The sequence below is a fragment of the Papilio polytes genome, unplaced genomic scaffold (genome assembly GCF_000836215.1).
Source record: "Papilio polytes unplaced genomic scaffold, Ppol_1.0 DF823912.1, whole genome shotgun sequence".
Taxonomy (NCBI): domain Eukaryota; kingdom Metazoa; phylum Arthropoda; class Insecta; order Lepidoptera; family Papilionidae; genus Papilio; species Papilio polytes.
In genome coordinates this window covers 460,783-482,480 of record NW_013525292.1, presented here as the reverse complement: position 1 = coordinate 482,480, position 21,698 = coordinate 460,783, and the positions used below count along the sequence as shown (strand labels likewise).

Below are 21,698 nucleotides of genomic sequence, written 5' to 3'. Positions count from 1 at the left end.
ACAAGTACGTAATTATATGCTTCATTTTAATAATAACTAGCTGTTGATCGCGAATTCGCCTGCGTGAAAATGAAAAATAATAAAAAAACAGCCTATGTTACTCACTGATAACGTAGCTTTTTAAAGGTGAAAGAATTATTGAAATCGGCCCAGTAGTTTTTGAGTTGTCTAAGGGTTACCTCATAACAAAAATCTGCATTTTTTTACATTTTTTTTTCTCATTATAACTACAAAAATACAAGCAATCTCACTTTATATTGCAAGAAGTAGTCCTTCCTGGTCTCGTAGTCGAGACAAGGCGGCGTGCCCGGCGCCGCGCACTCCGCCACCGCCAGCACGCCGCTGCGCCGGTCCACAACGAACAGCTCCGCGCCGCTGCCCGACACCTCGTACACTATGCCCTCGGTGCCAAACCTATGTACATACGATATGTCTGTAAGTCTGTATAATAAAGGGAAAAGACAAAAGTTTCTCTGAGACAAAGTTTCGATTATCGATATCGCTAAACTATGGGGAAGGAAAACTTAGATGATAATAACGATTGCAAGTATTAATTAAACTGAAAAGGTTAATTCACAAGGTACGGGTAAATATTGAACTAAAATATTTGTTACTGCGGACTTCTTTTGTAGGCTATTCGATTATTGATTTATTTTAACAATTATACAATAATTGGTTTAACTTAAAAACAGTGTTTTTTACCGTCCAGTATCCCTGTCGGTGGCTCTCAAGGCAGTGACCCGCGTGCCCGGCGGCGCGGCCTCGGGCACGCTGGCGGTGTGCGGACCCTCGGGGAAGCGCGGCGCGTTGTCGTTCACGTCCCTCAGTGACACCGTCACGCTAGCTTTCGAAGACAACTTGGGAGATGTGTGCACTTCTTCTGCTATCACCTGGACAAGAAACATTTGCAATCAGCGCCATCTAGTTTAATATTTCTAAGTTATAGGGCCATGTGTCGATAATTTTTTAAATTAAAAAATCGCGCCATCTAGCGACGGTTTTGTGAAAAATACAGCACCATCTATTGATGAGTAGCTTCAATACGAATATAATATTTTCTTTTTATATGTCAAAACACTGAACATGAAAACTTTATTTTTTGGGCGTCATTATACCATTTAATTGTACTAACCTCTAGTATAAACTTCCTCTGGTTGGGGTCCTCGTAGTCGAGGCTAGTATTCAGTCTTAGGGTGACGGTGGCGCTCCCCGTGGCGATCGCGGGCTCCACAACAAAAGCGCCCATCTCGTCCGACAGACGCAGAGAGAACACGGAATTTGAACCCTGGAAAAATCATTTTTAATCATAATATTTAAAAGTTATACTTAGCATTTTACAGTTCACAAAAACATTTGTGAACTGTTTTACCAGTTTTTTACCATTAAGAATTCATTTTCTATCAAAATGCGAAATCAATACTAATATCTCCCACAGTAACAAATAATCGATTACGTCTATCAAATCTTGCTTAATAAATGCGAAAATTTAGATAAATTTATGTTACTACGTATTTCCAGAATAGCTTAACAGATCTTATTAAAAGTGGCAGTCATAGAACATAGTCTAGGACACAAATTAATTGTTTATGAGCTTACAAGATCAGTATCGGTGACCACCATGTCGAGGTGCGGCAGCGGTGTTCCCACCGGCAGGCTCTCCGGCACGTCGACGTGGTACTCGCGGCGGCTGAAGCGCGGCGGCTCGTCGTTCACGTCGCGGATGGTCACCGTCACCGTCGCCACTGACGATGTTATGTTACTCACCGCCGGGATACCATTAATCAACTCTGTTGCCTGCAATTTTTTTTATTCATTATTATTTTCAAGGATATACAGGGTGACCTTTTACAGAAAAAGGATTTGATTTTTTTATCTATAGTAAAACTAAAGAAGGAACGATTTGTATTTTTGGTTTTACAACTACTATGCCAATTTCAAAAATTCTTTCACAATTAAAAAGCTACGTTATCAGTGCTACATAGACTGTTTTTATTATATTTTAATTTCATGCAGACGAAGTCGCGATCAACAACTAGTTTGATATAATTTATTAGTAATTAACAAAACAATCCTGTATAATGCGTTCTTAATGCCTATTACTGGGCTAGTCATTTAGTCGAGTACCCAGTTATGTAGTATCTAAAATATTCTATTGAAATAAATTACTGTGCGATTGATGTTTTTTTTTTAATTAGGCATATTTGATTGTGATTCACAAACGTTTGCTAATTGAAGAATTGGTTAAGTAAATAGGACTTACCCGAACAGTAAGGTTTAAAGGTGAGTTAGGATCATCAAGTGCCTCTCTGTCCAGTGGCCTGGCAGTCTTCAGCTCGCCCGTGCTGCTGTCCAGCCAGAAGAAATCCAGAGGATCTGAAGTAATTACGATATTAAATCCACTATGCACACTAAATCGCATTATTGATATTATGAATTATATAAAATTCTATTAATATCCACGAAAGTCAATATTATAAACATAATAAAAAAAATTCTATCGCATCACATTGCAATCTTACTAATATTATAAATGCGAAAGTTTAGATGGATGGATGTATGGATGGATGTGTGTTAGAGTTTGTAGCCTAAACGGCTGAAGGGATCTCAATGAAATTTGGCATAGATGTTGAGGATAGTCTGGAAGAACACATAGGGTACTTGCTTTTGTTTTTATAAATTCCACGCGGACGGAGTCGCGGGCTCAAGCTAGTATAATAATAAAATATCCAACGTATAGTCAAAGATATCTAGCTCGGTGAGTGTGGCACTACTATTGCAATTAGATATGTCGGAAAAATTAAAACCTACTTAGGAAAATAAAATTACACTTTTGTGTTCACTTGTTTTTACAGCGCGCACACCTTTGACTAAACTATCGCACAACTGTTGTGCGATTGTCGATTGTTTTACACAAAATTCAACTGTTTAGTTGCACAACTAAAAATGAGTGTACCTCCATATAAGGTCATAGGAATCAAAGCGAGAGTAAAGAGTTATGAGATAGTTTAGACAACGGTGTGCGCTCTTACAAGTCAGCTGATACAACGAAGGGCTTGTGACAGTCTTAAACAGAGGGCGCTAGTGAGCTGTCACTTTTTATTAGTTGAAACAAGGTATCTAAGGTATCAAGGTGTCTTAGCATTTGAAAGCTGTGATAATAGGATAGTAAATTTGTATTTTTAGATAGTAATTTGTGATATTAGGTAAAAATTTTCATGGTACCCAAAATCCCTTATCCCAACATGTCAGGGGTACGAGAGGGAGTCATAGGGATGCCTGTTAAAAAAAAACATACTAGTGATAAGGTCCAGTTTGACGTCCCGCGGTTGCGCGCGGTCGGCGTCGCGCGCTCGCACCGTCAGCACCGCGGTGCCGACCGGCGCGTCCTCCGCCAGCGCGCCGCTCAGCGCGCCGCTGAACACCGGCGGCGAGTCCTGCACGTCCGCCACCTTCACCTCCACCTGCGCCGAGGAGTTCAGTGTGCCGTCCTGGAAGGTAACATGGGATAACGTTCAGTGTTCTACTCTGGAATGTACCATGGAATAATGTTCAGTGTTCTATTTTGGAATGTAACATGGAATAACGATCAGTGTATCGTTCTGGAATGTAACATAGAGTTACGTTTAGTATAATATCCTAGAATATTACAGACTTGTTCAGCGTAGCCTGGAATGTCGCACAGAGTAATATTGATTATACAGTTTTAAAATATTACAGACTAACAATAAACTGCTACCGTAACACAAAACTGTGTTCCAACAGTAGAAACCTAGGTTAAATTTAACTTACGGTAGCATACAACAGGAACTGATAGAACTGGTTCTCATTGTAGTTCAGCTTCTTCTTCAGCACCAGCGCCCCGGTGTAGTGGTTGGCAGTGGAGTTTAGAGTCGTCACTTCGAATACCTCGCATGCTTGCGGCCACTGTCAACATAACACAACATATACATACAAACAGTTAATGAAATTAAAATGTACATATTTCAAGTGATATTTTTAAAAATAATACTAGAATATATGCAGCTAACTATAGTTGGATAGAACTTGGCAAATATCAAGTCTTTACAAGAGAAAGACGTAAAAGTTTTATTCGGTGGGATTGGCGCTAGTATCGCGTTCAACATTAGTTTCATTTTTGTCCACTAGGCGGAATTGTCGTATTTCTTTTTATATTTTAACCGATAGATGGAGTTATAAGAAGTGTAACCTGTTCACTGGGCACACAGCCTACTTCCAGACTGTCTCCTACTGAATCTCGATCTTCCACTTCGATTTTGGTAAGTATCGTCTTTCCAACATCCTCATTTTCTGCTACATCCACCTCGTAAGGACTCTGAAAAAAACAAGATTATTTTTTTTTGTTAAGTTTACTGCAGATTGCAGAATATTATCTTTTGATTTAGTTTACTTATGCTGGGTTTGAACTTTTCAATTATTACATCATTAGTGTTAGGTTGGCCTAAGTTTTAGCAATAAAACTTATGTTACGTATTGAAAAGCATTTCATGTCTTAACCAATAACACTAACGAATAGTTAAATAACTGAGAAACCGGCCATTAATAATTTAATTAAGACTCCAGGGCTAGGTGATAGCGATATCAACCAACGGGTTTGTTTCGTTGACAGATACTAACATTTTTAAATGTAGGAGGGTTGTCATTCTCATCCAAGACGATGACTGTCATAGGCTGACTGTGTATCAGGTTATTTACGCCTTCGGGATCTTGGTCTTGTACGGAGACTAGGAACTTTATTGTATCTTCTCTCTGGAAATAAAATACGATTATTTATAAAAAGGGAAATTAATTGAAGATTTATTTGCGTTTATATTTAGGGAACATTTTCTACACAACATTTTAGTAATGCATAATTATTTTTATTAGGTTTTTATCTGTTAAATATTGTTAACTTACTTCTCTATCCAAAGGCTGTATCAAGGTAATATCGCCAGTGTCCGGATTCACTGAGAACTTGTTCGTACCAACAAGATCGTATTTCACCTGAAAATATCACAGAGAAATAATTTACTGTAATCGCATATCAAATGAGAAGTAAAAAGATTTTTTGTTTATATTATGTACGGTGACGGAAATCTGCGGTGTTCTATAATAAATGCCTTATTCCTTGCGACGAGACAAACTACGGCAATACGGTATCAGTGTAAATGTGGTGTGGGAGGCCTAATTTTAGCCCCTTTTCCTTTTCCACCTTTTTCTTAAGAGGAAAGGATGAGAAGGAAAAGTGGATTTGACAATGGAGGAGACGCATAGGAAGAGGAAATGTCCTTTATATGTGCGTATTCTCCGTCAATTAAGGGTAGGCAACGCATTTGAAATTGAGAATGTCTATGTGTAGCGGTCGCTCTCCATTTCGGTGGATTCAGATGGCCGCTTGCTCGTTTGCCACATTATATTTCCAAAAAAAAAACATTTTTCGTTCAGACATTTAGCGTCATCGTGTCACTGCATACATCCAAGAGACTAGCTTTTAAGAGACACTGCGAGATTCCCCGACTGTACAAGGTAAGACATACCGGCAAGCCCTCAGGATCAGTTCCATTCAGCGTATGTACAATTTGACCGACCGCAGTGCTCTCTGACAGCGCTAGGTTGTCAACATCTCCCGCGAACCCCGGCAGCTTGTTCGATAATCCTGAAAACAAAGCATTGTGGCATCTATCCTTTACTGAAATACTTTATTTAAATCAGAATATATTCAAATTGAACCTAGTATTAGTTTATTAAATCATGTAAGCAGATAAACTTCAAACCAAATATATGGCAAACAGAAACAAAAAATTCCATACATGGCAGCAATTATGCTATTTCATTTCTTCAGTTATTTTGTAAAAAAAATCTTATATTACTAATATTAAAAATGAAAACGTTTAATAGATGGATATTTGTTAGAAAGTATCTCCAGAACGACTTATCGGAACGCGGGGAAATTTTGCATGAACATACAACAGTCTGGAAGAAACATTTGGCATTTAATTCGACGCAGGAATCGCGGCAATAAGCTAAGTGTTTGTAGATTATGTATAACTAAAGTATATGAATATATGGTTTTGGAATAAAATACATACATTTAACATGACCCTTTCTGCAAATCTAGTTTGTCTAGCCCGTAAGAGATAATTAACGTATTGGTTTCGTAGAAAATCTGAAGTGAAACGTAAGACACTGTAGTCAAAGGTAAGTGCTAATTACTTCGCCATTGTAAGTACATATGTACTCAAGTACGCACATGTATTATTTATTAAGCTTTCACTTTGAAAATATTGACCGCACCCATTATAGGGACAGTGAAATTGATTTTTTATGATATATGTTGTGTGAGGAATACCAAGGAAATATACAATTATATTACACAATTCATACATATATACTGGATTTCAATAGAATATCTTACTAATATTATAAATACGAAAGTTTAGATGGATGGATGGATGTTTGAGTTTGTTTTGACGGCTGAAGATTTCGATGAAATTTGGTATAGATGTACAGGATAGTCTTGAAGAACATATAGGCTACTCACTTCTGTTTTTATAACATCCACGCGGACGGAGTCGCGGGCGAAAGCTAGTTAACTAATAAATGCTAATATCAATACGGCTTTAAATCGAAAAGTAGAATAGACAAGATTAAGGACACTCGGAAGTTTCCTGAACCTTTTATGTGCAAAACAAAATTATAATATTAGGAACTAACACAAAGGAATAAATTGTGTACTTCAGACTATTTTATAAACATATTATTACAATGAATTCCATGCATATTGACATTGTTATTATACCGACGAGACAGTAATTTAACTCTATCAAATATTATGCTTTTGGATTATGAAACCAAAACATTTGAACAACCGATCACTGTTTCAATAATAATTTATGTTTGCAATGATCCGTGCCTCGAAGAACGTCAGAAATAATAAAGCAAAAAATTAAATTGAGACATTATTATAATAATTATGTGAATATTGTTATTACCTCTGCTTAAACATAACGTCGCGAACAGGACGACGCAATGCCACCGGGCCATACTCGTCGATCTGAAATTAAATAAAAATCTGTTAAAAACGTTTCAAATACACACACGTAATCCGTATTTATATTCTTAAATGAAATACCAACTTTTCACCATAAGTACAGGCGCGGAAATACACGATGTTCCACTTACAGAAAGATTTCCTTGTTCCTTACAACCAGGTTTTCTCTTAGTTTTTTCTCTCACAAACCACCAACTAGGTCGCAGTGAGTTACGCAAATAGGATAATAATTTAAAGCAATTTGAAACTGCGTCCTATTGGTTATTGTTCCGCGTCGTCACGCTACAAAATTGTTGACTGTAGTTTCTAAGAAGACTGCCATATTCCCCGATTGTACATCAAATCGTCAGTTCGATGAGTTGACAAGGGGCTCGAGACTAATTAGGGGTGACCAGGTCTTATTAGCCTATCAAGGTGGTTCAGTGGAATTAAATAATATTGTACAAATGAATAGGTACTTGTGTCTAATTGCAACAGTAATTGAGTTAACTAAATCGACCCGACCTTGTACCTTAAGATCTATCAGGGAACCGTTAAAATTGAATTGAATGATTGCTTTGTTACTCGCAAACAGGGTCACAACCAGTCGGAAATGATTCATAGAATATTGTTAAATACAATTTGATTTACCTTAATTTATAATATTGAATTTATCTATAAATTTTAAGTAACCATTAAGTGACTGTACAGCAGTTAATGCCGCCTAAAAGCCGTCCTAAATAACCATTTAAAACTCATTCAATGAAACAGCCAAAGTTTTGAGATTTTGTTAGTGCGTTTGACCTCATCGTATCAAGATAGCGTCAAGCATGAGAAACACCTTGGACACCAACAACGCCGTCACAGCATTGTATCGTGACGTGAGACAATGGACATGTTGCAACAGACTGACAATTTTGCTGTTAAAACTTTGATATATTTCGTAAAGTATTTCGCAAGAATGACCAAGATTGGTGTAAAGGTAACCATGTTCTACTTTTAAAGAAGTTAATATAACTGAACTACCTAAAGTTCAATATTTTTACCAATTTTATTGAGATACGTTATACCGTTAGAGATACGTAGTTACATCTAGACATCCATACTTTCGCTTTTATGTTAATACTAGCTGTTGCCCGCGACTTCGTCCACGCAATATAAATATAAAAAGGAGCCTTTAATATAGCAGTCTATGTCCGCTAGCTACAGTGAAAGTCCAGTCGAAATAGGTCCAGCCGTTTCGGAGATTACCCGGAACAAACGCGGCTTGCAGACAGACAGACAAAACAATTTTGAATGTGATTTTCGTTATCAGCAACCCAAAAACATCTTCCCGAAATATTTTTTTTTTTTAGTATAGCAAACAGACAATCCAATTTTATTATATGTATAGATAAAGGATTATATTTGACGTATATCTGATAGACTATTTATTACCTACGAGCTGTTGCCCGCGACTTCGTACGCGTGGTATTAGAAAACATACAAACTATAAAATTACAAAAAGCTACGTATCCCTCGGGGACCGGACATTTCTCGGGTGTAGTATTTGGGAATTAGATAAATGAAACTTCATTGTGCGAGTGCGTAATGACAACTGTTTATTTACATCTACCGACATAGATATTATTCAATATGCCACATCGGGGATGAAGCTTATCCCATGTGTACTCCAGACTTTGTTTTATATCTGTGCCAAATTTCAATAAGATATGTTGCACCGTTGCAGAATGATCGAGTAAACATTAAAAAACTAAATTAATGAATCTCACGGGAACCGTAATTATTCCAGGGATAAAAAGTAGCCTATGTGTTTTTCCAGACTATGCTCTAAACCTGTGCCAAATTTCATGGAGATCCGTTCAGCCGTTTGGGCTACAAACGCTAACAAACATCCATCTATCCATCCATCCATCCATCTAAACTTTCGCATTTATAATATTAGTAAGAAGTAAGATAATTCATTTTACACTAAATATCAAGGTCGAAATAAGAAATCAAGTACAAAACGTGTCCACGGTTGATAGTAAATCGGAATATGCTTAGATCATGCAAACATTAAGTTAAAAGTGCTGAGGCAAGCGGCTGTGGACACTCGGTCAAGGGGACAGCTAAAACGAGTCGTACATTCTCTCAATACATTTCGCATAGACTGTAAAGTTGTTTGAAATTGACGTTTTATAATATAGAAAATAATGTCATCTATAAATGCGAAAGTTTGGATGGATGGATGTTTGTTACTACTTATCTCTACGTCTAAACAAATCTCGTTGAAATTGGTAACTATGTAGAACGTAGCCTTAAAGGTTACTTACTTAGTTTTTTTAAATTCCGCGTAGGCAAAATCTACCATAGCATATAAGAGAGAAAATGAATTTCTGCGTAAAGAAAGGTTCAAGCGAGCACAAATAAGTAATAGAACACTTTAAAAAACCTTAAAAATTATCGCGGCCGAGGCATCTCTTTTAAAATGATTCCAGAGATTGTCAACTTTTTGGCGAGAGCTCAGGTTTCTTGTTATACATTTAGTACGCAAAGGCAATTTGCTATTTGATATCAAATAACTACCAGTATCTAATGTGTAATGGTCTAGTGAACGTTCTTAACAATCAGAATGAATAGAATTTATAGAAATTCACTAGAGACGGATAATTTGATCACAAAATTCCCAAAACTAATACTTACATTATCAAAAATGCCCCTGCCACTACCACCGGTTAACGTTCACTAATCAGACGCACTACTCATTCCAGTTACACATTGCGTTCGAGCCAGGTGTGCGGAACATTTTGGTACGTAATAAATTGCGGTTCATTACACAATAAAACAATAGTGTTTACACTTGATTGGTCCATACAAAAGGTTATGCGTTTTTATTATGTATGAATAGGGGCTAAGTTTTGACGCCTGAATAGCTATTTGTATAACGAATAAATCTAACTGCTGTTCGTTTATTTTGTTTTAAATAAAACGTGTTCAAAAAACTATTTGAATAGGCATTTTAGGAAAGTACTGGCAATTTTAATTGCATATTACTAGCTTTCGCCCGCGATTCCGTCCGCGTGTAATTAAAAAATCAAAAGTGAGATCTGTACCAAATTTCATCGAGATCCGTTCATCCGTTTAGGCTACTAACTCTAACAAACATCCATCCATCCATCCATGTAAACTTTCGCATTTATAACATTATAAGTAAGAAGTAAGATAATCAATAGATGGCGCTTAACTTTGTTAGCACTAACGAACTACTCGACTTTTATGGATATTCCATAATCAAGGTTGTGAATTTCATTTCTACAAACTTTGCATAAGTTAAAGGACATTTCCGTGGGACATAGAAGAGACGAAAATGGATATAGTAATTATATCTGGACTTCCTACTTACTGGTACATCCTGATAACAGACGTTAGAGGAAATTTTATAACAAAGAATTTGCAATACACATTACCCAGTGAGATTGTAAACTGATGTTTATAACTGTGACAATGTTATGACAAATCGTTTAAGTATTTTGTAAGCGGCATACCAGGCGGCACAGAATCCAAAGTGATTTGTAACAATAGTGTCATTACGCAAGATACCGCAGTTGGGTAAGCAGAGACGTTCGTTACTCTTACATATGTCGCACAATTATTAATGAATTTGGTAAATACTACTAAAATATTTAATGTAATTGCAAGCTTTATTAGTAAATTTTCGTGGTAGTCTTTAAAAAGGCTACTCTTACTCATGGCCGAATACTGAAACATTTAAATATGTACCAAAACTTTTAAATTTCGACGTGTAACAAACCTTAAGCGGCGCTTACGAAGCGACATTTTTAATTCGAAAGAAGGAAAACATTATGTTGCAACCTGCACATATCTCTAAAGAAATTCAAAGATATGTGTGAAGTCGACCCGCAGTGTAGTTGACTATTGTCTAGTCAATCCTAACTTAGGGTAGACTCTACACTGGCAATATTGTCTAAAAAATACTTAAAGCAGATAACAGTAATGACAATAGACCAGTCGATTTCGCAATAACATGACGTTCTGTTTGACATTTAGTATTGACTTATAAAAACCGCTCTATCTACGATTGCATGGTAATGCTCTATGCATTATTCATCTCACTGCAGTTCTGTCATTGGTTTACTGTTTCCAACATTCCAGACAGCCAATGATTTCCTGTACACACTTTTTATGTCACTAGAACTATTATTTAGTATTATAAACGTTTATGATTGTACAGTCGTTGCTAAAAACGGCTACACTTATGGTCTTTTTAACCGGTGTCGACATGAACTTACTTTCGGTTCGTCAGTTCGGATTCCGTAAATTTTCTGAATGCGTATGGAAAATAATGCGTTAATTTATGGTACAATAAATGACCTAAATACAAATATATTTAAAACTGTATAAAAATAATACAATGTCTTATTTCACCATGGTATACTCTGTACTAGTTGATAATATAGATCCGAAAAAATTGAAAAAAAAAATCTGGCAGAATCCATAGCTTTTAAAAAAAGTAAAGTGTAATAAAACACAAGTAATGTCGACATACAGCCGTGTACTGCATTTGACCTCAGCAATTTACCTCCGTTACAGATAGGGTTGTCACCTTATTTTAACTATCTATTGATTTCACAGTGCTGTATTGTTAATTCTAGATTCGTTTATACATTGAGGCCAAGCAAATTACAGTTATTATTTTTTTAATACGCCGATAGGGTTGGGAGCACTAACAAGGAGAAGATCTTATGAAATAGGAAATGAAATAAGGAAGGCGGAACCAAAACAACTAAAATAGTACTTAAGAACAGAACAGATTTGAGGTCAAAAGAAGTAAGTTTGTTTCAAATCATTGAAAATCGATTCCTAAACTACATAAAGCTACTTCCTAGTCTTGAACCGTAAGAATTATAACTCACAAAAAAAGTAAAACAGTAATGTGACAGCCCTAGCTCGACAGTTACGCATAATGTGATATTGGAACCGCAATCTGCGTAACTAACCGAAAATAATGATAAAATTTACCCGTAAAAGCATAATTGACACCAGAAGTCTAAAAACAACTTTATTGAGTATAACTTTTGACTACGACCTCGTCCGCGCAGAATTAGAATAAAATAAAAAAAAGTCTGTGTTTGGCCAGACTATGTATAGAACATATTTTGCCATTAGTAAAAAAAATGATTAGAAAGGTCATGAATGGTTAGTAATGCCTTAATGAGGCATTTAAAATGACCCCGTGTTTTGTTTTGTCATCCAATTGGTCGTTTGACGAACTAATCTTGTGAAATTAATCAATTTAAACCTCTGCGCAATTCTTACTAGTTCAGTATAGATAAGTTTTCGATTTCATACGGGAAGAATTTTTTTTTGGCCTAAGAAAAACTTTTTGTAACGACATCCGAAAAAACTGTTCAGTATTATGAAGTTTTAAATATTCCCAATACTATTTACATGCTTTAGTAGCTTTCGCCCGCGTGGAATTAAAAAAAAAACAAGTGCAAATACCCTATGTGTTCTTCCAGACTATCCTCTACATCTATGCCAAATTTCATCGAAACCCGTTCAGCCGTTTAGGCTACAAACTCTAACAAACATCCATCCATCCATCCATCCATCCATCCATCCATCTAAACTTTCGCATTTATAATATTATTTCTTATTATTTAGAATTGATCTTTCAAAACTTGATATTCGAAAATGACCTTATGTGTAATTTAAAGTAAATTTCTAATAAAAAAATCAAGATAATATATTCCTATCATGTAATCAATTTGCGAAACTACGACACTTATTGCATTGTAATAAGGTTCAATGTCCGCTAAACGTGTACATTTGGGTTGCAAGAATGACCCAGATTGAACCGTTATTCTGTAAGATACGATGTTTTGTTAAATTTCTTTGTATTACTCTATCAGCCTCAATACGCACTAGTAAAAGTTTTAGTGTCGAACTCCCAAAATCAAGGCCAAGTTCCAGCTCTCTTGACACTTTTCTAAGGTAGATTTGACAAGGGAGATGACAAAAGATCTCTTTTCTGTATCTCGCCTCCTATCCATTGATGCTTATAGGCAAGTCACCTCACAGAACTCTTGCAAGTTTGTCATATTCTACTTAAAGAAACTCTTATAAGCACCCTTAGCGAGTTTCCTTTATTTTTTAAGGAATTTTATAATTTCAGATGGCAAACGGGCAAGCCACCTGTATCCACCGAAATGAAAAGCGACCGCTGCCCATAAAAATCCGAAAATACAGATGCGTTGCCTACCCTTCATTGACGGAGGAGGAGACACATAAAGAGGACATGCGTCTCCTGCACCGTCAAATCCACTTTTCCTTCCCATCCTTTTCTCTTAAGAAAAGGGTACAAAAGCAAAGGGACTAAAATTACGCCTTCGGCACCATACTCGTCAGACGAAACGCGGAATTGCCACTTCACGCCAGTTTACTGCGTGGTCGTGGTACACCGGGCGAGCCGGCCCATTCGTGCGCAGATTTTAAGCTCTACCACTGTAAAAATAATCTTTAATAACAATCAATTATTAATAATAATAACAGTCATTTAATAATTAATAATCAATTACTGTTTCCGTTGCACTTCACGGTGTATTCCGTCCTATTTGTTTCTTTAAATGACAGGTCAAGTTATAATGGTCGACCACAATACGATCTCCATCGCCCTTGAACCATGACCGATGATGTCTCATATTAGTCCAGTTAATAAGTGGATGTTATGAAGTTGACTATGTCGTTTTAACAAGGGAACAACGGTTGTTTGATCAATACAAGTATATCGAGGAATTCTACGTATGTGTTGTTCTTTTCGATCTGTCTTCTATACTAATATTATAAAGAGGAAAGATTTGTATTTTTGTATGTATTGAAATAACTCAAAAACTACTGGGACGATTTAAAAAATATTTCACCGTCAGAAAGGTAATTTCTTTTTCACGCGGACGAAGTCGCGGGCAAAGCTATTAATTATATTCGGTTTAATTAATTTATTCCTGTCGTAATATACAAGATATTTATCACGTCAGACAGGCGAGTCTGTTGCATATGTAATTCGGCATACATAGACCTCTGTAGAGTAACTGCATTGCTCACATAATGCCCGCTTTCTAAAACACAGTTCCCTGAATCTGTCAACGTAATACTTCATCTTGTAATTTATTCATCTATATCTATACTATTATAATAAAGCGTAAACACACAGTTCTTTGTTGCCTAAGATGTCAGCTATTACAGTATATTTTTGAATAATTCGTTTTTTAATAAAAAGCCCTACACTTACATCATGCTTTAGGCTACATATTTTAACACCATTAAACATTATTTTGGATAAAAACCATAATGTGGGAAAGAGACCATAAGTTGCTGCCAACATCAAGGAAGCAATATTGCCAAGGTTTGTCATGTTATATCAGTTTTACATTTGCTATTATCAATTTGACAAATGTAAACAATGAAATAAAATTTTCATAATTTAATGCGGATGAAGCCGCACGGGAACAGCTAGTAAAATATATTTAACATTTATTTAAATATTCATAAGTTATGCAACTAAAGGGAAAACTCAATTTTATACGTCTACGTATGGAGCTGAGACTCTTTTCGAATACAATATGTAATACACTCGTAACTTTTGCATTGTTAATGCTATTAATTCCAAAATTCATGTTTCATTAAAGGAAGCGTTTAATGTATTTAAAACCTTAACTCCAAGGATTTAAGTTTTTATTTGACTGGCATTTATTAACAAGGGTATTTGACACGTCCCGTTGAATTTGAGCAAATTCGAACCATCCGAAGAAAATAGTAATATATTTTATGATATTTTTTGTTGTCTGTCTGTCTATCTGTCTGTCCGCAAGCCGCGTTTGTTCCGGGTAATCTCTTAAACGGCTTGGTCGCTTCGACCGGACATTCCTTGAAGGGTAGCTGACATAGACGGGCTACTTTGTTATCATAATATTGCGTGGACGAAGTCGCGGGCAACAGCTAGTAATTTATGAAATCACTTTAGAGAGACTCTTTTCGATTTTCGATGATGAATTTTTATTTAACTGCTAAAAATGTAAAAATAATCTGAAATCAAACAGACTTATAAACCGATTCGTAAATAGACACTCCACTTGTTGCAATTGAAATCGAATCTAATTTTTCTTGTATTCATTATTGTTGGATTTCGCTGGCATTCAGGTTACCCGCTTTACAGCATTGTTTAGTCTCTAAACCAGTATAGGTACAGCATAGTTTATCTAAAAACTCGCAAAATAAGTTCCTCATTTATAGGAACTATTTTTTTATTATAATTAAACTGATCATATTACGGAAATGAGACTCTAATGTAAAATAAATGATCACTTTAATAAACTACACGTTAAGTAAGTGGAAGCAATTCAGCTTTTCGTCTGATGAGTGTGGTGCTGGAGGCCCAATTTTAGTCCCTTTTTCGTTCCACCCTTTTCTTATAAAGAATCGAATGGGAAAGCGGATTTCAAGGTAGAGGAGCCGCATAGGAAGGGGAAATATCCTCTTGGTGAGCGTCTCCTCCGTCGATTTAGGGTAGGCAACGCATTGCAATTGCGGATGTCTATGGGCAGCGGTCGCTTCGCTATTTTGACGGATTTAGGTGGCCACTTGCTCATTTACCATCTTAATGTATATAAAAAGTAAACAAAGCTAACATGAATGGTTCACATTGCACAATCTCGTAACGTTATGATAAAGTTAATAAACTACTCGATCAAATCACCTCCGGTTAAGTTAATCGCTCAGTATTCTAGGGTTGCCACTTGTTACAATTAACAAAAAACATAATATTTGTAAAGGAATATGCCAGTAGATGGCAAACTTGAATGCGAACTATAAGCTGGCCAGTACCTGTCGTAGATCTAGTTATACGGTATTTGTTTTTGTTACAGCGACTGGCACACAAATACAACAGAGGCGGTACAATGATTTACACTGACTGGTCTCGTAAGCTATGAACATTTTACTGACAAACACATTGCCCAAATGCATGTAAACACGTCTATTCTCTTTCTTATTGCATTCATTTCCTTTAGATTAATTACTAGCTGTTGCTCGTGGCTTTGCATGCGTGAAATTAAAAATAATATCCTATGTTACTCACTGATAACGTAGCCTTTTAATGGTGAAAGAATGTTTGACATCGGTCCAGAAGTTTTTGAGTTATAAATACATACAAAAATATACATCTGTCCTCTTTATAATACTTTTATAAGCGTATTTATTGATCAATTAACTCGAATGCAGTAACAGCCCTAAGCGAGATGCGGTAACTAGTAAGAGGCGAGCAAGAAATTGGAAATACAAAACTGAGTGCAGTTACGTAAGAGTTGCATGTATTGTTTTACACTCGCTTGTTATGTTGGTACTTTGTATCGACAGTAATGGCAACCAAAAATCCTACAATAACCTGGGGAGGGCCCTTAGAGAATAAAATATATAAACTACTGAGATATACTACAATGACTTCAATTTCTACAAACCCACATATAATTCATAACTAGTTTATACAGGGTCAGTCTACAGCAGACCCCTCTCTCTCCCCTACTTCAATTTGCATTAACCGTGACAAGGAAGTTTTTACTAGTTTTAAGTAGCAAGGAATACACATTTATATGATAATTGTGTTTCGTGTATGGGCATGAAAATTACGTTGTTCTATGTACATATAATCGTTTAAAAAACCTATGACTGTTTATAGTGTAAAGCCGAACTAATAATATCTACTTATCTTACTAATATTTTAAATGCGAAAGTTTAGATGGATGGATGTTTGTCAGAGTCTGTAGCCTAAACGGGTGAACGGATTTCGATGAAATTTGGTACAGATATAGAAGATAGTCGGGAAGAACACATAGGCTACTCACTATTTTTTTAATTACACGTGGACAGTCGCGGGCAAAATCTAGTAAAATATAAATATACTCGTAAGCAAGAAGGAATTGAGTCATATTTACATCGATAGAAGCTGCGAAAATGTGTAAAGGAACTTGTAGCAATCCACTCCACGACTAATTAAAAATCCACGACATACATTGCTGGTTTAAAGCACATTAGTACCGTTGTATAATTAGCAAAGTACGCATTGTACTACGCGAATGGTAAGTTTGTGTTCCCGTGAATATAAAGCGATGTGAACGAACTGTTGCCTCAAGTGTTATGACCTAAGCGCAATTAAAATCTTTCTACACAGCGTGGTTCACCGCAGGAGTATTATTCTAAAAATAATGCAATTATGCTTTATATAAACTTTTATTATTAGCTTACTATTATCTGTTAACTATTATATTTATTAAAGGGGAAATGGATTGGCTCCTGCAGCACAGGGAAACCTAGTGCAGGAGCCAAGGCTCTCATGAAATGAATATATTTTATAATGCAATAATTTATTTATTTACATTAACACTTCACTTCCTTAATGTTAGCTTTTTAACTATTTCGATGTATTCTGTATTCTTGAAGGTTATTTAGTCTGTGCTATAAATCAATACCATTTGTCATAATTTGAAATAACGATATAAGCGTTATGTTAATAATCGGATAGTAGTCGGATGTCAAAAATAAGGGTGTTGCATTAGTTCGATGACACGACGGCCATATTGGTAAGGTTATTTTGTGCAAATTGGAAGAAAACACAAGAGGTAATGAAGACTATATATTATTAAAGCATAACATGGCTGTGAAACCCATATAAGCATTTCTAACAATCTGACAGACATCAAATATGTAATGGAATTTGGAGTTTTTTATTGAGTATTCGGCCAGGACTGTTTTTAATTTCATCTTGTTAGCAATCCTATAATAATTTCTATGTAATTTTTTAATCAGCATTGCTATTTAATAGTTTTTATAGATTTTAAAAATGTAAAGACCAAAATAAGGGACCCTTTATGTATTCTAGACTTCCAGTAATTAAGCATTTAAACCTGATGTCTAAATCCTGTCTACAAACTCGTGACTTACAAAAGTCAAAACACAAACCAGTCTCAAACAATCGCGCAACGCTTTCTTCAAACAAACAATATGTTCACGCCGTTTGCTGCGGAGTAGGCAGCTTTGTGTAGAAAGAGAAAACCCGGTGTGCAGTGCCCAGTAAGGTTTCTGAGTTTCTATTAGCAAATATAACCGGATATACGTGATTGATGATTGTAACTAAGATTAAAACATTATTATGAAACTTTATAATTCTTCATGAGGTCATACAACTGGGGTCGGAGCCTACCTTAAGTTATAAGTAACTAGGCCACAAACGCAAGCCCTTCTTAGAATTGTTCCGCCAATACGAGCAGCTTCGCGATGTTTTCCTTCACACTTAAAACGTCATATAAATGCCATATGAAATTAAAACTCAAAACCATATTGTACAGGGCAGAATTGTATTAGGATAGGGTCTAGTGGACCTGCATTACAAATCAAGCGCTTAACCTCTGACACACTTTCTCTGATTTATTTATACGTTTCTACAAAATTACGTTGATATTAAGTAAACCTCTACAATGAATCATGTTTTTCTTTAGATTGGTTAATTCTATAGCATGATACTGGCCACCTTAGATGAAAATAAATGGTTAAAAACTGTAGTTTAATTTTTTTTACTTTTGAATTACTCAAAAGCCTCACCGTTATTAGAATAAACAACCATTCTAAATCCCACGGTACCATAATAATTATCAGGGTCAATTAACACGTATGACGTATAAGTGCAAACTAACACGAGCATACAAAATGGCACCGGGAGCAATGGAATACAACGTCGTACTATGATATGTTTAACATGGGCTGACGCAGGGAGAGCAAGGGGGTAATTTCCTCTAAAGACAGTAATTTTAATGCATGTCTGCGACGCTCATGACTTCCACCACAATCAGTTCTCACCATAAAATTGACAACAATGCCTTTAAGGTTCTTGGGCCAACAACTTTAGCTTAGAGAATAACGTAGTCATGTCTTATGGAGTGTTAAATTTGCAGGATTTACTGGTTTTATTGAGGAAAAGTGTAATAATTTTCTATTTTAGAGCCATGAGCTGTTCGCGTTCTGAATAATTTTGCATTACAAAGTTATTATTTTGTATTTAATAATCAAAAACAGGAAATTGATCATTTTCTTTGAATTTTAACGTTTCCGATACTAGTAACGTTATTATCCACTAACTTTCGCCCGCGGCTGTCCGCGTGGAATTAAAATAAACGAAAGTCGTAGCCTATGTGTTCTTCCAGACTATCCTCTACATTTCTATCAAATTTCGTCGAAATCCGTTCAGCCGTTTAGTCTGGAAACTCTAACAAACATCTATCCATCCATCCATCGATCTAAACTTTCATATTTATAATATTAGTATGAAGTATGAATTTAGAAATGTTTCGACAATACGTAACAAGCAAAATAAAAACATCCTTATTCTATTTCCTAAACCATAAATAATGGAAGATGGAGTAACAGCCGTAAAGTTGTCTATGGAATCTAGAAGCATCATTGATGACAACTGTCGTATTACGCGGTCGTAAACTTCGTGACAGTCATAACTAATATGCTGTTAGTCCTCTAAACGTAGGTTTTTACTGCAGAAAAACGTGTGTATACACTATACCATTTATTGACAAAACTTATATTTTATTGGATTTTTTTTTATATCAGTATCAATAACACGTGTTTCAATAAAGTTGAATTTTAAGAACAATGAAAGGAACAAGTAAGATCTGACTTGTATAGTTTTACGTCGTGCTAATATTGTAGTAGAACCTCGATAACTCAAACCTCGGTAACTTAAAAACCTCTATAACTTCAAAAAATAATATGTTCCCTTCCCAACAGAGCCCAGAACCACTACAACATAGACCATTAATAACTTAAAACCTCTATTACTTAAAATATTTTGTGTTTCCCTTGGTCTTTAACTTATTGAGGTTCTACTGTACATATATGCGAAAGTTTAGGTGAATTAGATTTTACTACGATCTCCAGAAAGGTTCAATCCCGCAAGTCACGGTAGACATCTAGTAACTAACATTGGAAGAGTGAATAAAAGCGCGGTTACAGTTAACTGTGGACGTCTATTTATAGATGAACAGGTAAAGAAACTCATCTTTCCCGGAACTGTCTTAAATAGTTTATTTGTACATATTTGAAAGTAATTGTTAGTCATTCAGACAGAATCCCGCTCGTGACAACCGGAGAACGGACAACGGAGCTATGCAACAAGCCAACAAGGTCGTTTATTCACTCTCTATAACATAAATGCCTTAAGAATACTGATTCACACATTTACATATCAACTAAAAGGTCAAAATAAAGACTCGTATCAAAAGACTAGTTTGATTGAGTCACCTTAAAAATATTAATTCAATTTTTTTAATATTCTCACCAAAATTTTTAATCATGAATTTAAAATTTCCAACTAATAAAAAGTACATTGTTTTATTTTAATTATCTAACCTGTACGTAACAAGTTTTTTTATTTATTTAACCGGTTACAGTGTTATAAGTAATATTGTTTTAGAATAAATTAGAATAATTAAAACTATTGCAATCACTCACCGTGTAATGCGACCACTTAAAAATCACACATGGCTCGGCATCCGGATTCTGTGCTACAAAAACAGGCTTCTTGCATCTGTAGGTGTGTCTCAAAATTCTGACACCACTAAAGTTCACAAAGCAATACCGTTAACTTAGTTACTTCTATACATCACCACACAGTAATTATACCACTGAATACGGAACAACGCACTTCATTCACAAATTGTAATTACAAAGAACAAAGACGTTAAGTTAAAATTGGCACAAACTCTCGTTGACCGCGTAAAACTTTTTCGATTTTAACTTCACATAACCCGCCACCGTGGTATTGCAGTCGCAACTGACATGTTTACGTTTTGTTACATTCAATTGGTAACTGTTTATTCTTGTCATTCCTACAGGTATACACGTAAGATAGAAAAAGACAAAAATCCAAGACACCGATGTCAACCTTCTGAGAAAACTATTAGCGCACTCTAGTGATGAAAATTCAAATTACTTCACCTACTCAGAATGTAGCGCGTGCAAATATTTATGCTACTTGATCCTAGATGGCGCTAATTCAATTTTCATTCATCACAATTTTCAAATTATTGAAAAACTTTTATAATGTCTATTTTCTGTTACTTCTAGCATATCCACATGTGTGAGCATATTTAGGGTTTTCTTGTATATGAGTACGGTCAATTTATAAGGCTCGGTAAAGGCTTGAAGTATTTTTCGAATATCGAATGATAAATAATTTTATAGTAGGTTTGATAATACATAAAGAAAACTTCACATATTTTTTTTGAAGTTTTTATTATTCAAAGTATACAAATTGTGTTTTATATAACTTTTTGAATCTAAGCAACAATTACTTTGATTTTGTGCAGTTATCAAAATTGGCTTTAGTTAATTGAGCATATCAGTGTTTTTTTAAGCATTTTTGGTATTACAAAGATTACATTTAAATTAAAATATAAGAATTCATAGACCTAGCAATTCCTTTAAATATAAAAATTCCTAATTCGCTATAAAATTAAAACTAGAGTCTTCAAACTTTGATCATAATTTCTTCTAAAGATTTCCTCGCTATATCTGGAACGGTGGCTTCCGAGTGTGGTTTTCCCACCGGCAG

The 21,698-nt window shown here is 35.5% G+C and overlaps 2 protein-coding genes across 2 annotated transcripts in view; both read right to left on the bottom strand.

The window, feature by feature from the left end:
• Positions 1–20,935, bottom strand: part of LOC106102731 (cadherin-87A-like) — a 30,306-nt gene extending 9,371 nt beyond the window's left edge. Inside the window, exons 1-13 of the mRNA XM_013282285.1 lie at positions 20,597–20,935; positions 6,990–7,051; positions 5,535–5,653; positions 4,915–5,001; positions 4,636–4,767; positions 4,208–4,333; positions 3,790–3,924; positions 3,296–3,488; positions 2,261–2,373; positions 1,597–1,794; positions 1,133–1,285; positions 703–890; positions 252–414 (exon numbers count right to left, since the gene is read on the bottom strand). Coding sequence (XP_013137739.1) covers positions 252–414; positions 703–890; positions 1,133–1,285; positions 1,597–1,794; positions 2,261–2,373; positions 3,296–3,488; positions 3,790–3,924; positions 4,208–4,333; positions 4,636–4,767; positions 4,915–5,001; positions 5,535–5,653; positions 6,990–7,041 — 1,659 coding nt within the window. The 5' untranslated portion in view covers positions 7,042–7,051; positions 20,597–20,935. The remainder of the gene's footprint in view (positions 1–251; positions 415–702; positions 891–1,132; positions 1,286–1,596; positions 1,795–2,260; positions 2,374–3,295; positions 3,489–3,789; positions 3,925–4,207; positions 4,334–4,635; positions 4,768–4,914; positions 5,002–5,534; positions 5,654–6,989; positions 7,052–20,596) is intronic.
• A 436-nt stretch (positions 20,936–21,371) lies between these two features.
• Positions 21,372–21,698, bottom strand: part of LOC106102632 (iodotyrosine dehalogenase 1) — an 8,168-nt gene continuing 7,841 nt past the window's right edge. The window contains exon 5 of the mRNA XM_013282173.1: positions 21,372–21,698. Within this exon, the coding sequence (XP_013137627.1) occupies positions 21,615–21,698 (84 nt within the window). The 3' untranslated portion in view covers positions 21,372–21,614.